The sequence below is a fragment of the Salmo trutta genome, chromosome 12 (genome assembly GCF_901001165.1).
Source record: "Salmo trutta chromosome 12, fSalTru1.1, whole genome shotgun sequence".
Classification (NCBI taxonomy): Eukaryota; Metazoa; Chordata; class Actinopteri; order Salmoniformes; family Salmonidae; genus Salmo; species Salmo trutta.
This window is the reverse complement of record NC_042968.1, coordinates 39,738,786-39,753,643: the sequence shown is the minus strand read 5'-3', so window position 1 is coordinate 39,753,643 and position 14,858 is coordinate 39,738,786. Positions and strand designations below refer to the sequence as shown.

Sequence of the window (14,858 nt, the reverse complement as noted above, 5' to 3'; positions counted from 1 at the left end):
TTTACAATGAGAGCTGCCTCTCGTTGGTGACCCAGCTATAGATCTACAGAGGATGGACTGAGAACATTTACAATGAGAGCTGCCTCTCGTTGGTGACCCAGCTATAGATCTACAGAGGATGGACTGAGAACATTTACAATGAGAGCTGCCTCTCGTTGGTGACCCAGCTATAGATCTACAGAGGATGGACTGAGAACATTTACAATGAGAGCTGCCTCTCGTTGGTGACCCAGCTATAGATCTACAGAGGATGGTCTGAGAACATTTACAATGAGAGCTGCCTCTCGTTGGTGACCCAGCTATAGATCTACAGAGGATGGACTGAGAACATTTACAATGAGAGCTGCCTCTCGTTGGTGACCCAGCTATAGATCTACAGAGGATGGACTGAGAACATTTACAATGAGAGCTGCCTCTCGTTGGTGACCCAGCTATAGATCTACAGAGGATGGACTGAGAACATTTACAATGAGAGCTGCCTCTCGTTGGTGACCCAGCTATAGATCTACAGAGGATGGACTGAGAACATTTACAATGATTCAACCTGGCTATATTACAATTTTTTTAGTGGGGGGGGGGACTACAGACGATATGAGGTCAGCTGCATTTGCTGTAACTGAATAATGCTTCATCTAGAGGCTAGATAAGCCTGGATTATTCACTGTTTTAAATGTATGTTCAGCATTACATCCCTAAGACTTAGGACAGGTCTGATCCATATTTAAAAAAAGCTGCTGTCCAATAAATATAAATCATATGTCCTCAGTAAGATACTGCATGTCTGTCAGAAACACATTAACGTTTCAGTGAAATGTAAAATAAAAAAATATAGAGAGAATCAGTTCTAATCAGTCCTCCTAGAATTCAGTCCTTAGCCTATCAGTTCTAATCAGTCCTCCTAGAATTCAGTCCTTAGCCTATCAGTTCTAGTCAGTTCTAATCAGTCCTCCTAGAATTCAGTCCTTAGCCTATCAGTTCTAATCAGTCCTCCTAGAATTCAGTCCTTAGCCTATCAGTTCTAATCAGTCCTCCTAGAATTCAGTCCTTAGCCTATCAGTTCTAATCAGTCCTCCTAGAATTCAGTCCTTAGCCTATCAGTTCTAATCAGTCCTCCTAGAATTGAGTCCTTAGCCTATCAGTTCTAATCAGTCCTCCTAGAATTCAGTCCTTAGCCTATCAGTTCTAATCAGTCCTCCTAGAATTGAGTCCTTAGCCTATCAGTTCTAATCAGTCCTCCTAGAATTCAGTCCTTAGCCTATCAGTTCTAATCAGTCCTCCTAGAATTCAGTCCTTAGCCTATCAGTTCTAATCAGTCCTCCTAGAATTCAGTCCTTAGCCTATCAGTTCTAATCAGTCCTCCTAGAATTGAGTCCTTAGCCTATCAGTTCTAATCAGTCCTCCTAGAATTCAGTCCTTAGCCTATCAGTTCTAATCAGTCCTCCTAGAATTCAGTCCTTAGCCTATCAGTTCTAGTCAGTTCTAATCAGTCCTCCTAGAATTCAGTCCTTAGCCTATCAGTTCTAATCAGTCCTCCTAGAATTCAGTCCTTAGCCTATCAGTTCTAGTCAGTTCTAATCAGTCCTCCTAGATTTCAGTCCTTAGCCTATCAGTTCTAATCAGTCCTCCTAGAATTCAGTCCTTAGCCTATCAGTTCTAATCAGTCCTCCTAGAATTCAGTCCTTAGTCTCAGTTCTAGTCAGTTCTAATCAGTCTTCCTAGAATTCAGTCCTTAGCCTATCAGTTCTAATCAGTCCTCCTAGAATTCAGTCCTTAGCCTATCAGTTCTAATCAGTCCTCCTAGAATTCAGTCCTTAGGCTATCAGTTCTAATCAGTCCTCCTAGAATTCAGTCCTTAGCCTATCAGTTCTAATCAGTCTTCCTAGAATTCAGTCCTTAGCCTATTAGTTCTAATCAGTCCTCCTAGAATTCAGTCCTTAGTCTCAGTTCTAGTCAGTTCTAATGAGTCCTCCTAGAATTCAGTCCTTAGCCTATTAGTTCTAATCAGTCCTCCTAGAATTCAGTCCTTAGTCTCAGTTCTAGTCAGTTCTAATCAGTCGTACTGTTTTACCACACAGTTTTAGTGTGATGGCTGAGAAAAGGTTACAGGTGTTTGTTGATGGATGACAAAAGGTTACAGGTGTTTGTAGATGGATGAGAAAAGGTTACAGGTGTTTGTTGATGGCTGAGAAAAGGTTACAGGTTACAGACCCCAGTAGGATCCTAGTAGTAGGTATCTGTATTGATGTGTCTCAGTAGTTCTAGTAGGATCCTAGTAGTAGGTATCTGTATTGATGTGTCTCAGTAGTTCTAGTAGGATCCTGGTAGTAGGTATCTGTATTGATGTAGTTCTAGTGGGATCCTAGTAGTAGGTATCTGTATTGATGTAGTTCTAGTAGGATCCTGGTAGTAGGTATCTGTATTGATGTAGTTCTAGTAGGATCCTCGTAGTAGGTATCTGTATTGATGTAGTTCTAGTAGGATCCTGGTAGTAGGTATCTGTATTGATGTAGTTCTAGTAGGATCCTGGTAGTAGGTATCTGTATTGATGTAGTTCTAGTGGGATCCTGGTAGTAGGTATCTGTATTGATGTAGTTCTAGTAGGATCCTGGTAGTAGGTATCTGTATTGATGTCGTTCTAGTAGGATCCTGGTAGTAGGTATCTGTATTGATGTCGTTCTAGTAGGATCCTGGTAGTAGGTATCTGTATTGATGTAGTTCTAGTAGGATCCTGGTAGTAGGTATCTGTATTGATGTAGTTCTAGTAGGATCCTGGTAGTAGGTATCTGTATTGATGTAGTTCTAGTAGAATCCTGGTAGTAGGTATCTGTATTGATGTAGTTCTAGTAGGATCCTGGTAGTAGGTATCTGTATTGATGTAGTTCTAGTGGGATCCTGGTAGTAGGTATCTGTATTGATGTAGTTCTAGTAGGATCCTGGTAGTAGGTATCTGTATTGATGTAGTTCTAGTAGGATCCTGGTAGTAGGTATCTGTATTGATGTAGTTCTAGTAGGATCCGGGTAGTAGGTATCTGTATTGATGTAGTTCTAGTAGGATCCTGGTAGTAGGTATCTGTATTGATGTAGTTCTAGTAGGATCCTGGTAGTAGGTATCTGTATTGATGTAGTTCTAGTAGGATGCTGGTAGTAGGTATCTGTATTGATGTAGTTCTAGTAGGATCCTGGTAGTAGGTATCTGTATTGATGTGTCTCAGTAGTTCTAGTAGGATCCTGGTAGTAGGTATCTGTATTCATCATGTAACTTAGTAATTGTAGTAGTATTGATTATGTATTAATATGTATTGGTCCAGTATTAACATGAATGGTTGTATCTCCAGGTGGAGTTGTCATCTCTAGACTTTCTCCTCCACACCAAAGCGCTCCTCTCCACCATCAACTATCTGAACACAGCCGTACCCCAGGAGCTGACAGCCTCCAAGGACAGAGAGGCCAAGAAACAGGTGGAGACGGCTGGACATGGGAAGACAGGTATACATTATGCAATGCTATGCTATAATATACTATACTTCAATATACTGTACTGTACTATAATATACTGTACTGTACTATACCATACTATACTATAATATACTATGCTGTACTATAATATACTATACCATACTATAATATTCTGTACTATATCATACTATAATATACCATACTATAATATACTATACTATAATATACTACACTGTACTATAATATACCATACCATACTATAACATACTATACCATACTATACTATAATATACTATAATATAACATACTGTACTGTGCTATACCATACTATAATATACTATACCATACTATCATATAATATACTGTACTTTACCATATTATATCATAATATACTGTACCATACTATATTATATAAAATACTATAATAATATACTGTTCTATACCATACTTTAATATACCATATTATAATATACCATACTATAATATAATATACTGTTCTATTCCATACTATAATATACCATACTATAATATAATATACTGTTCTATACCATACTTTAATATACCATACTATAATATACCCTACTATCATATGCCATACTTTAATATACCATACTATAATATACTGTACTGTACCATACTGATATACCATACTATGATGTAATATACTATACCATACTATCCATACTATACTATACCATAATATAATGTACTATACCATACTATAATATACCATACTATAATATAATATACTGTTCTATACCATAATATAATATACCATACTAGAATATACCATACTAGAATATACCATACTATAATATACCATACTATAATATACCATACTATAATATACCATACTATAATATACCATACTATCCATACTATACTATACCATAATATAATATAATATACCATACTATAATATACCATACTATAATATAATATACTGTTCTATACCATAATATAATATACCCTACTATCATATGCCATACTATAATATACTGTACTGTACCATACTATAATGTACCATACTGATATACCATACTATAATGTAATATAATATACCATACTATCCATACTATACTATACCATAATATAATGTACTATACCATACTATAATATACCATACTATAATATACCGTACTATAATATACCGTACTATAATATACTGTACCATACTATACCATAATATACTGTTCTATACCATACTATAATATACCATACTATAATATACCGTACTATAATATACTGTACCATACTATACCATAATATACTGTACTATACCATACTATGATATACTGTACCATACTATACCATAATATAATGTACTATACCATACTATGATATACTATAATATACCGTACTATACCATACTGATATACCATACTATACCATACTATGATATAATATACTGTACCATACTATACCATAATATAATGTACTATACCATACTATGATATACTATAATATACCGTACTATACCATACTGATATACCATACTATACCATACTATGATATACTATAATATACCGTACTATAATATACTGTACCATACTATACCATAATATACTGTACTATACCATACTATGATATACTGTACCATACTATACCATAATATAATGTACTATTCCATACTATGATATACTATAATATACCGTACTATACCATACTATGATATACTATGATATACTGTACTATATTTAGTGTCTGTAGGTCAACATGTGGCCATTAAAGACTAGCATTAACTCTGTTCAAATGTCGTTTCGTTGTTCTCCTCCTCCAGCGGCGAAAGGAGCAAAATACGGCACTGTGTTCAACTTCAAACTGTTTGCTCAGCTGGGTTCATTCCGTGTGGAGGTCTGTGATGACCGGCGGAACATCGCTGACATCAGAATACAAGGCAAGACGTGTGACCAATCATCTGAAAGAAGACTAATTTTATTTATTTTCTGGGGGGTTTTTTGGGGGGGAGGGTTATGCTGCTAATAAACTTACAAACCAACTTTTGGAAAATGGCCTTCAAAGTTTTATTTCAGTTATCTCTGCATGTGATTTACATACAGTGTATTAACTGTGTGGATGGGAGTGTACTTGACTTGACTAATTTACCATCAGGTATTGATGGCTCAGTGCTGGTCCAGGCCAAAGAGACAGCGGTGTTCGCCAGGCTCAGGGACATCGTTGTGCTGGATGTCGACCCCAAAACCATCCACAAAAAGGTGATTTTTGATTTAAAATGATTATTGTGTTGGTCCTGTCTCAGTTAACTCTACTTTTTTTTCCGGTACTATTGACTAGTACAGACAGAAGTTACACCATGTTCTGTTATTACACATCATTAGTGAGCTGAAGGGGTAGTTAGTAGTAATGTAGTCTGTTGTATTACAAGGAGGCTGTATCATCATCATACTGTAATGTCCTGCTGTGATCCTGTTAGGCGGTGTCCATCGTGGGCGAGGAGGTGTTCAGCTTTCAGATGTCCCTGTATCCCAGCGCTACGGAGGGAGAGGGTTACTCGGACACCTCCAAGGTGGACGGGAAGGTTACCATGAGGCTGGGCTGCATCCAGATCGTCTATCTGCACAAGTTCCTCATGTCTCTACTGGTGAGGAGAACCTCAGGGATAGGTATCGAGCTGACAGCGGGGTAGTGCTCAATTCCATTTCAATTCAGGAAGTACACAGAAATTCCAATTACCTTCAATGCTTTTCAATTAGGATTAAAAAAAATGGAATTCAAATGTTGTTTACTTTCTGAATGGAAATGGAATTGGTCCCAGAGACACGTTGAGATATGAACTTCACCACTGAGTGGAACATGGTTTAATTTAGGAAATGTAGAGACATGTATGTGGGTTATGTCTATGTATCTTGCTATGTGCCAATTTCCTACACCCGGATTAAACCTATTCCTCCACTAAAAAAGTACTTTCAATGGAGAGTCTCTATTGAACATGTTCAGGAATGGGATTGATCTTGATCCAGGAAACCAGCCCTTTATGTTGCAAGGGGAACGTTATTAGGATGTTTTGGTCAATTTGAGTCCTTTCATGTTACCAGGAAACCTTAAAACATTATTTTAATGTCTGACAGCCTGTTTCCTTTTATTGTTTCTCTTTATCCTGTTATGTAATTGTTTATCTTCTGTATCTGAACTCTTTCTTTTTCAATTTCTCCAGGCCTCTTATAGCTATCACTGTCCTCAGTATGTGTAAATCTGTGGTGTTCTCTCCAGGTCTCTTATAGTTATCACTGTCCTCAGTATGTGTAAATCTGTGGTGTTCTCTCCAGGTCTCTTATAGTTATCACTGTCCTCAGTATGTGTAAATCTGTGGTGTTCTCTCCAGGTCTCTTATAGTTATCACTGTCCTCAGTATGTGTAAATCTGTGGTGTTCTCTCCAGGTCTCTTATAGTTATCACTGTCCTCAGTATGTGTAAATCTGTGGTGTTCTCTCCAGGTCTCTTATAGTTATCACTGTCCTCAGTATGTGTAAATCTGTGGTGTTCTCTCCAGGTCTCTTATAGTTATCACTGTCCTCAGTATGTGTAAATCTGTGGTGTTCTCTCCAGGTCTCTTATAGTTATCACTGTCCTCAGTATGTGTAAATCTGTGGTGTTCTCTCCAGGTCTCTTATAGTTATCAGTGTCCTCAGTATGTGTAAATCTGTGGTGTTCTCTCCAGGTCTCTTATAGCCATCACTGTCCTCAGTATGTGTAAATCTGTGGTGTTCTCTCCAGGTCTCTTATAGCTATCACTGTCCTCAGTATGTGTAAATCTGTGGTGTTCTCTCCAGGTCTCTTATAGTTATCACTGTCCTCAGTATGTGTAAATCTGTGGTGTTCTCTCCAGGTCTCTTATAGCTATCACTGTCCTCAGTATGTGTAAATCTGTGGTGTTCTCTCCAGGTCTCTTATAGCTATCACTGTCCTCAGTATGTGTAAATCTGTGGTGTTCTCTCCAGGCCTCTTATAGCTATCACTGTCCTCAGTATGTGTAAATCTGTGGTGTTCTCTCCAGGTCTCTTATAGTTATCACTGTCCTCAGTATGTGTAAATCTGTGGTGTTCTCTCCAGGCCTCTTATAGTTATCACTGTCCTCAGTATGTGTAAATCTGTGGTGTTCTCTCCAGGTCTCTTATAGTTATCACTGTCCTCAGTATGTGTAAATCTGTGGTGTTCTCTCCAGGTCTCTTATAGCTATCACTGTCCTCAGTATGTGTAAATCTGTGGTGTTCTCTCCAGGTCTCTTATAGTTATCACTGTCCTCAGTATGTGTAAATCTGTGGTGTTCTCTCCAGGTCTCTTATAGCTATCACTGTCCTCAGTATGTGTAAATCTGTGGTGTTCTCTCCAGGTCTCTTATAGCTATCAGTATCCTCAGTATCCCTCTCCTTATGAGGTACAGTTTATGGCATGCTCTATAGCACTAAACTACAGATTATGGCATGCAGCAAAGCACTAAACTACATATTATGGCATGCAGCACACCACTAAACTACAGCATTCACCCTCTGCTTTGCAGCTTCACCACACCCAGACACCACAGCACTGTTAACCACTACCTTACGCCCCAGGGCCCTAGCTAAAGGACAGGGTTAGGGCCCAAGCTTAAGGACAGGGTTAGGGCCCTAGCTTAAGGACAGGGTTAGGGCCCTAGTTTAAGGACAGGGTTAGGGCCCTAGCTTAAGGACAGGGTTAGGGCCCTAGTTTAAGGACAGGGTTAGGGCCCTAGCTTAAGGACAGGGTTAAGGCCCTAGCTTTAGGACAGGGTTAGGGCCCTAGTTTAAGGACAGGGTTGGGGCCCTAGTTTAAGGACGGGGTTAGGGCCCTAGCTTAAGGACAGGGTTAAGGCCCTAGCTTAAGGACAGGGTTAGGGCCCTAGCTTAAGGACAGGGTTAGGGCCCTAGTTTAAGGACAGGGTTGGGGCCCTAGCTTAAGGACAGGGTTAGGGCCCTAGCTTAAGGACAGGGTTAGGGCCCTAGCTTAAGGACAGGGTTAAGGCCCTAGCTTTAGGACAGGGTTAGGGCCCTAGTTTAAGGACAGGGTTGGGGCCCTAGTTTAAGGACGGGGTTAGGGCCCTAGCTTAAGGACAGGGTTAAGGCCCTAGCTTAAGGACAGGGTTAGGGCCCTAGCTTAAGGACAGGGTTAGGGCCCTAGTTTAAGGACAGGGTTGGGGCCCTAGCTTAAGGACAGGGTTAGGGCCCTAGCTTAAGGACAGGGTTAGGGCCCTAGTTTAAGGACAGGGTTAGGGCCCTAGTTTAAGGACAGGGTTAGGGCCCTAGCTTAAGGACAGGGTTAGGGCCCTAGCTTAAGGACAGGGTTAGGGCCCTAGCTTAAGGACAGGGTTAGGGCCCTAGTTTAAGGACAGGGTTAATTCCAATGAATTGAAATGGAATTGACCCCCAACCCTGTTAAGAACCTATACGTTTTACACTTTACTCACAGAAACATTTAACCCTTGTGTGACCGAGTGGGCTTGTGCAAACCCAGATCTGTTTTTGTGTAGCCAACTCCCATGGTCATGTTTGGTGTCACCGTGTCCATAGATAGGAGTTGGCAAGACAGCACCAACAGATCTGGGTTCAGGCTAGACAGCACCAACAGATCTGGGTCCAGGCTAGACAGCACCAACAGATCTGGGTCCAGGCTAGACAGCACCAACAGATTTGGGTCCAGGCTAGACAGCACCAACAGATCTGGGTCCAGGCTTTGACAGCACCAACAGATCTGGGTCCAGGCTAGACAGCACCAACAGATTTGGGTCCAGGCTAGACAGCACCAACAGATCTGGGTCCAGGCTTTGACAGCACCAACAGATCTGGGTCCAGGCTAGACAGCACCAACAGATCTGGGTTCAGGCTAGACAGCACCAACAGATCTGGGTCCAGGCTTTGACAGCACCAACAGATCTGGGTCCAGGCTAGACAGCACCAACAGATCTGGGTCCAGGCTAGACAGCACCAACAGATCTGGGTCCAGGCTTTGACAGCACCAACAGATCTGGGTCCAGGCTTTGACAGCACCAACAGATCTGGGTCCAGGCTAGACGGCACCAACAGATCTGGGTCCAGGCTAGACGGCACCAACAGATCTGGGTCCAGGCTTTGACAGCACCAACAGATCTGGGTCCAGGCTTTGACAGCACCAACAGATCTGGGTCCAGGCTAGACGGCACCAACAGATTTGGGTCCAGGCTAGACAGCACCAACAGATTTGGGTCCAGGCTAGACAGCACCAACAGATCTGGGTCCAGGCTAGACGGCACCAACAGATTTGGGTCCAGGCTAGACAGCACCAACAGATCTGGGTCCAGGCTAGACAGCACCAACAGATCTGGGTCCAGGCTAGACAGCACCAACAGATCTGGGTCCAGGCTAGACAGCACCAACAGATTTGGGTCCAGGCTAGACAGCACCAACAGATCTGGGTCCAGGCTTTGACAGCACCAACAGATCTGGGTCCAGGCTAGACAGCACCAACAGATTTGGGTCCAGGCTAGACAGCACCAACAGATCTGGGTCCAGGCTTTGACAGCACCAACAGATCTGGGTCCAGGCTAGACAGCACCAACAGATCTGGGTTCAGGCTAGACAGCACCAACAGATCTGGGTCCAGGCTTTGACAGCACCAACAGATCTGGGTCCAGGCTAGACAGCACCAACAGATCTGGGTCCAGGCTAGACAGCACCAACAGATCTGGGTCCAGGCTTTGACAGCACCAACAGATCTGGGTCCAGGCTTTGACAGCACCAACAGATCTGGGTCCAGGCTAGACGGCACCAACAGATCTGGGTCCAGGCTAGACGGCACCAACAGATCTGGGTCCAGGCTTTGACAGCACCAACAGATCTGGGTCCAGGCTTTGACAGCACCAACAGATCTGGGTCCAGGCTAGACGGCACCAACAGATTTGGGTCCAGGCTAGACAGCACCAACAGATTTGGGTCCAGGCTAGACAGCACCAACAGATCTGGGTCCAGGCTAGACGGCACCAACAGATTTGGGTCCAGGCTAGACAGCACCAACAGATCTGGGTCCAGGCTAGACGGCACCAACAGATTTGGGTCCAGGCTAGACAGCACCAACAGATCTGGGTCCAGGCTAGACGGCACCAACAGATTTGGGTCCAGGCTAGACAGCACCAACAGATTTGGGTCCAGGCTAGACAGCACCAACAGATCTGGGTCCAGGCTAGCTCAACTCCCTCCAACTCCTCCTGTGTGTTTTAAGTCGATGGTTGTGTGGGCGAAACCATCAAAATGAAAAGCATTCCTAGTTGCCATGCAGATACCTAGTTGCCATGCAGATACCTAGTTGCCATGCAGATACCTAGTTGCCATGCAGATACCTAGTTGCCATGCAGATACCTAGTTGCCATGCAGATACCTAGTTGCCATGCAGATACCTAGTTGCCATGCAGATACCTAGTTGCCATGCAGATACCTAGTTGCCATGCAGATACCTAGTTGCCATGCAGATACCTAGTTGCCATGCAGATACCTAGTTGCCATGCAGATACCTAGTTGCCATGCAGATACCTAGTTGCCATGCAGATACCTAGTTGCCATGCAGATACCTAGTTGCCATGCAGCAGAGGGGAAGCGGTAATTCAGTCAGGTACTATTTCAAGAGGTAGTCGGCGTTTCGGGTCCTAGCTGTGTTTTAATAACTCATCTCTAGGTAAGAAATGCCCCATTTAACAACGCTGGCAGGTTATAGTCTGACAAATGGTCCCTTCATAGAAAACAGGAAGTTAATCAGCATGATACAGCAGAGCCCTCTCTTGATGAAAGATGTATTTATAAAGAGAAGAAGAGACAGCATAGTTACTATAGCTTGATGTGTGATTTGTTGGGATGTATGAAATGTCCATCTTGACTGAACATATTTCTCTGTGGACATGCTGTATGTAAAAACTGTTGTTGATGATGCGGTGTGGTAAAGTATTTGATTGGTCTGTTGTCCAGTTGAAAAGGATGCTCCGGTCTTGATGACGTGTTAATAGCCATGTCTCTTTCTATGTTATGGCTCTTGCTCCTGTTTCTAAATCTCATTGGCCCTTTTAGAAATCTCTCTGAACTTCGTGGAATGGTCTGTCGTCGCACGGGGAAAATAGGAATGTTTTTCATGCGCAGCGTCACAACCCGACTCGCTCCTCATTTCAACTGCTACGCAAATCTCACTCAACTGCCATTTTTATAAAACCTTTTATAACGTCGTACTGTTTCCTCCTGCTTTTTCAATCCTTCCATCTGTTGTTCACCTTCCCTCTGTCTTTGTGAATTCACTTCCACTAAACGGTGTTTAAGGTTTCACATTTGTTATGTATAACATATAACATCCCCTGTCATTGTTCCCCTTTACCATGGCTGACATTAGACTACTATACAGAACCTCGGCATGTCTGTCCTGCTGTATTAGTGTCTTCATGGTCTCTGTCTTCGTCCCCCAGACGTTTCTGGATAACTTCCAGACAGCCAAAGAGGCGGTGAGTGTGGCCACAGCCCAGGCAGCAGAGAAGGCAGCCTCCAGCGTCAGAGACTTTGCCCAGAAGAGCTTCCGTCTCTCCATGGACATCAGGCTGAAGGCTCCTCTCATCATCATCCCCCAGTCCTCCACCTCACACAATGCGTTTGTGGTGGACCTGGGGCTCATCACGGTGGGAAACAGCTTCAGTCTGATGTCAGCTGAAGGCTTCCTGCTCCCCGCTGTGTTGGACACGATGGATGTCAAGCTCACTCAGCTCAAACTGTCCAGGTATTAGAGGAGATTAAAAGTGTGTGTGTGTGTGTGTGTGTGTGTGTGTGTGTGTGTGTGTGTGTGTGTGTCTGTGTGTGTGGTGTGTGGTGCGTTTGTGTGTTAACGTTGTCTTTCATTCATTCTTTCTCTCATGGTCCTTGGAGCCGGATTGTTAGCGTACTCATTTGAAGTGTGTGTGTCCTCTGATTGGGTAATCCCACTTTATTCATCTCTCCATAGGACCACGCTGAAACAAGGCTCGCCACAGACAGACATTGAGATCCTTCAGCCAATCAATTTAGAGCTTCTGGTCAAACGGAACCTGGCCTCTTCCTGGTACAACAAGATCCCTGGAGTAGAGGTTCAAGGAATGCTCAAGTCTATGAATGTAGGTTTACTGACCCCCTAACACTGACCTCCTGACCCCCTAACCCTGACCCCCTAACCCTGACCCCCTAACCCCCTGACCCCCTAACCCTGACCCCCTGACCCTGACCCCCTAATACTGACCCTTTAACACTGACCCCCTGACCCTAACACTGACCCTGATCCCCTGACATTGACCCTAACCCTAGAGTACAGATCCAAGGAGAACCTCAAGTCTATAAATGTAGGAACATCTTCCATTTGATTTCAGCAAATTTTTTCCACTTCCACTGACAGCTGGTGGTTTTCTGGATACAGAAGTTACCTTCTAGGAGAACAAAATCTGCCTAGTAACAGAGATGTTTGATCTCAGTGGGATCTAGTTTTATAAATAAGAGGAGACGTACATCAAGATGTGTTCTGTCTTTTTAATCTCCTCCCTCCAGATGGCTCTAGGTCAGGAGGACTTTGGTGTTCTGATGAAGATACTGGGGGAGAACATCGGAGAGGGCAGCAAGGAGCACATCATGGATGTTAAGAAACAAGTAGCCCAAGGTAGGTCATAGTGACTTACACACTGTAACTAGGGCCTGGAGGTAGGTCATAGTGGTTAGAGCGTTGGGCCAGTAACCAGCAGGTAGCCTAGTGGTTAGAGCGTTGGGCCAGTAACCAGCAGGTAGCCTAGTGGTTAGAGCGTTGGGCCAGTAACCATCAGGTAGCCTAGTGGTTAGAGCGTTGGGCCAGTAACCAGCAGGTAGCCTAGTGGTTAGAGCGTTGGGTCAGTAACCAGCAGGTAGCCTAGTGGTTAGAGCGTTGGGCCAGTAACCAGCAGGTAGTCTAGTGGTTAGAGCGTTGGGCCAGTAACCAGCAGGTAGCCTAGTGGTTAGAGCGTTGGGTCAGTAACCAGCAGGTAGCCTAGTGGTTAGAGCGTTGGACTAGTAACCAGCAGGTAGCCTCGTGGTTAGAGCGTTGGGCCAGTAACCAGCAGGTAGCCTAGTGGTTAGAGCGTTGGGCCAGTAACCAGCAGGTAGCCTAGTGGTTAGAGCGTTGGGCCAGTAACCAGCAGGTAGCCTAGTGGTTAGAGCGTTGGGCCAGTAACCAGCGGGTAGCCTAGTGGTTAGAGCGTTGGGCCAGTAACCAGCGGGTAGCCTAGTGGTTAGAGCGTTGGGCCAGTAACCAGCGGGTAGCCTAGTGGTTAGAGCGTTGGGCCAGTAACCAGCGGGTAGCCTAGTGGTTAGAGCGTTGGGCCAGTAACCAGCGGGTAGCCTAGTGGTTAGAGCGTTGGGCCAGTAACCAGCGGGTAGCCTAGTGGTTAGAGCGTTGGGCCAGTAACCAGCGGGTAGCCTAGTGGTTAGAGCGTTGGGCCAGTAACCAGCGGGTAGCCTAGTGGTTAGAGCGTTGGGCCAGTAACCAGCGGGTAGCCTAGTGATTAGAGCGTTGGGCCAGTAACCAGCAGGTAGCCTAGTGGTTAGAGCGCTGGGCCAGTAACCAGCGGGTAGCCTAGTGGTTAGAGCGCTGGGCCAGTAACCAGCAGGTAGCCTAGTGGTTAGAGCGCTGGGCCAGTAACCAGCGGGTAGCCTAGTGGTTAGAGCGTTGGGCCAGTAACCAGCAGGTAGCCTAGTGGTTAGAGCGTTGGGCCAGTAACCAGCGGGTAGCCTAGTGGTTAGAGCGTTGGGCCAGTAACCAGCGGGTAGCCTAGTGGTTAGAGCGTTGGGCCAGTAACCAGCGGGTAGCCTAGTGGTTAGAGCGTTGGGCCAGTAACCAGCAGGTAGCCTAGTGGTTAGAGCGTTGGGCCAGTAACCAGCGGGTAGCCTAGTGGTTAGAGCGTTGGGCCAGTAACCAGCAGGTAGCCTAGTGGTTAGAGCGTTGGGCCAGTAACCAGCGGGTAGCCTAGTGGTTAGAGCGTTGGGCCAGTAACCAGCAGGTAGCCTAGTGGTTAGAGCGTTGGGACAGTAACCAGCAGGTAGACTCGTGGTTAGAGCGTTGGGCCAGTAACCAGCAGGTAGCCTAGTGGTTAGAGCGTTGGGACAGTAATCAGCAGGTAGCCTAGTGGTTAGAGCCTAGTGGTTAGAGCCTAGTGGTTAGAGCGTTGGCGCCAGTAACCAGCAGGTGGCCTAGTGGTTAGAGCGTTGGGCCAGTAACCAGCAGGTAGCCTAGTGGTTAGAGCGTTGAGCCAGTAACCAGCAGGTAGCCTAGTGGTTAGAGCGTTGGGCCAGTAACCAGCAGGTAGCCTAGTGGTTAGAGCGTTGGGCCAGTAACCAGCAGGTAGCCTAGTGGTTAGAGCGTTGGGCCAGTAACCA

General features: G+C 44.5%; 1 protein-coding gene across 1 annotated transcript in view; it reads left to right on the top strand.

Moving 5' to 3' along the window:
• LOC115202538 (vacuolar protein sorting-associated protein 13C-like) overlaps positions 1-14,858 on the top strand; it is a 166,543-nt gene that overhangs the window by 78,110 nt on the left and 73,575 nt on the right. The window contains exons 26-32 of the mRNA XM_029766662.1: positions 3,336-3,486; positions 5,237-5,353; positions 5,569-5,672; positions 5,891-6,058; positions 11,906-12,210; positions 12,433-12,580; positions 13,005-13,113. Of these exons, the coding sequence (XP_029622522.1) occupies positions 3,336-3,486; positions 5,237-5,353; positions 5,569-5,672; positions 5,891-6,058; positions 11,906-12,210; positions 12,433-12,580; positions 13,005-13,113 (1,102 nt within the window). The remainder of the gene's footprint in view (positions 1-3,335; positions 3,487-5,236; positions 5,354-5,568; positions 5,673-5,890; positions 6,059-11,905; positions 12,211-12,432; positions 12,581-13,004; positions 13,114-14,858) is intronic.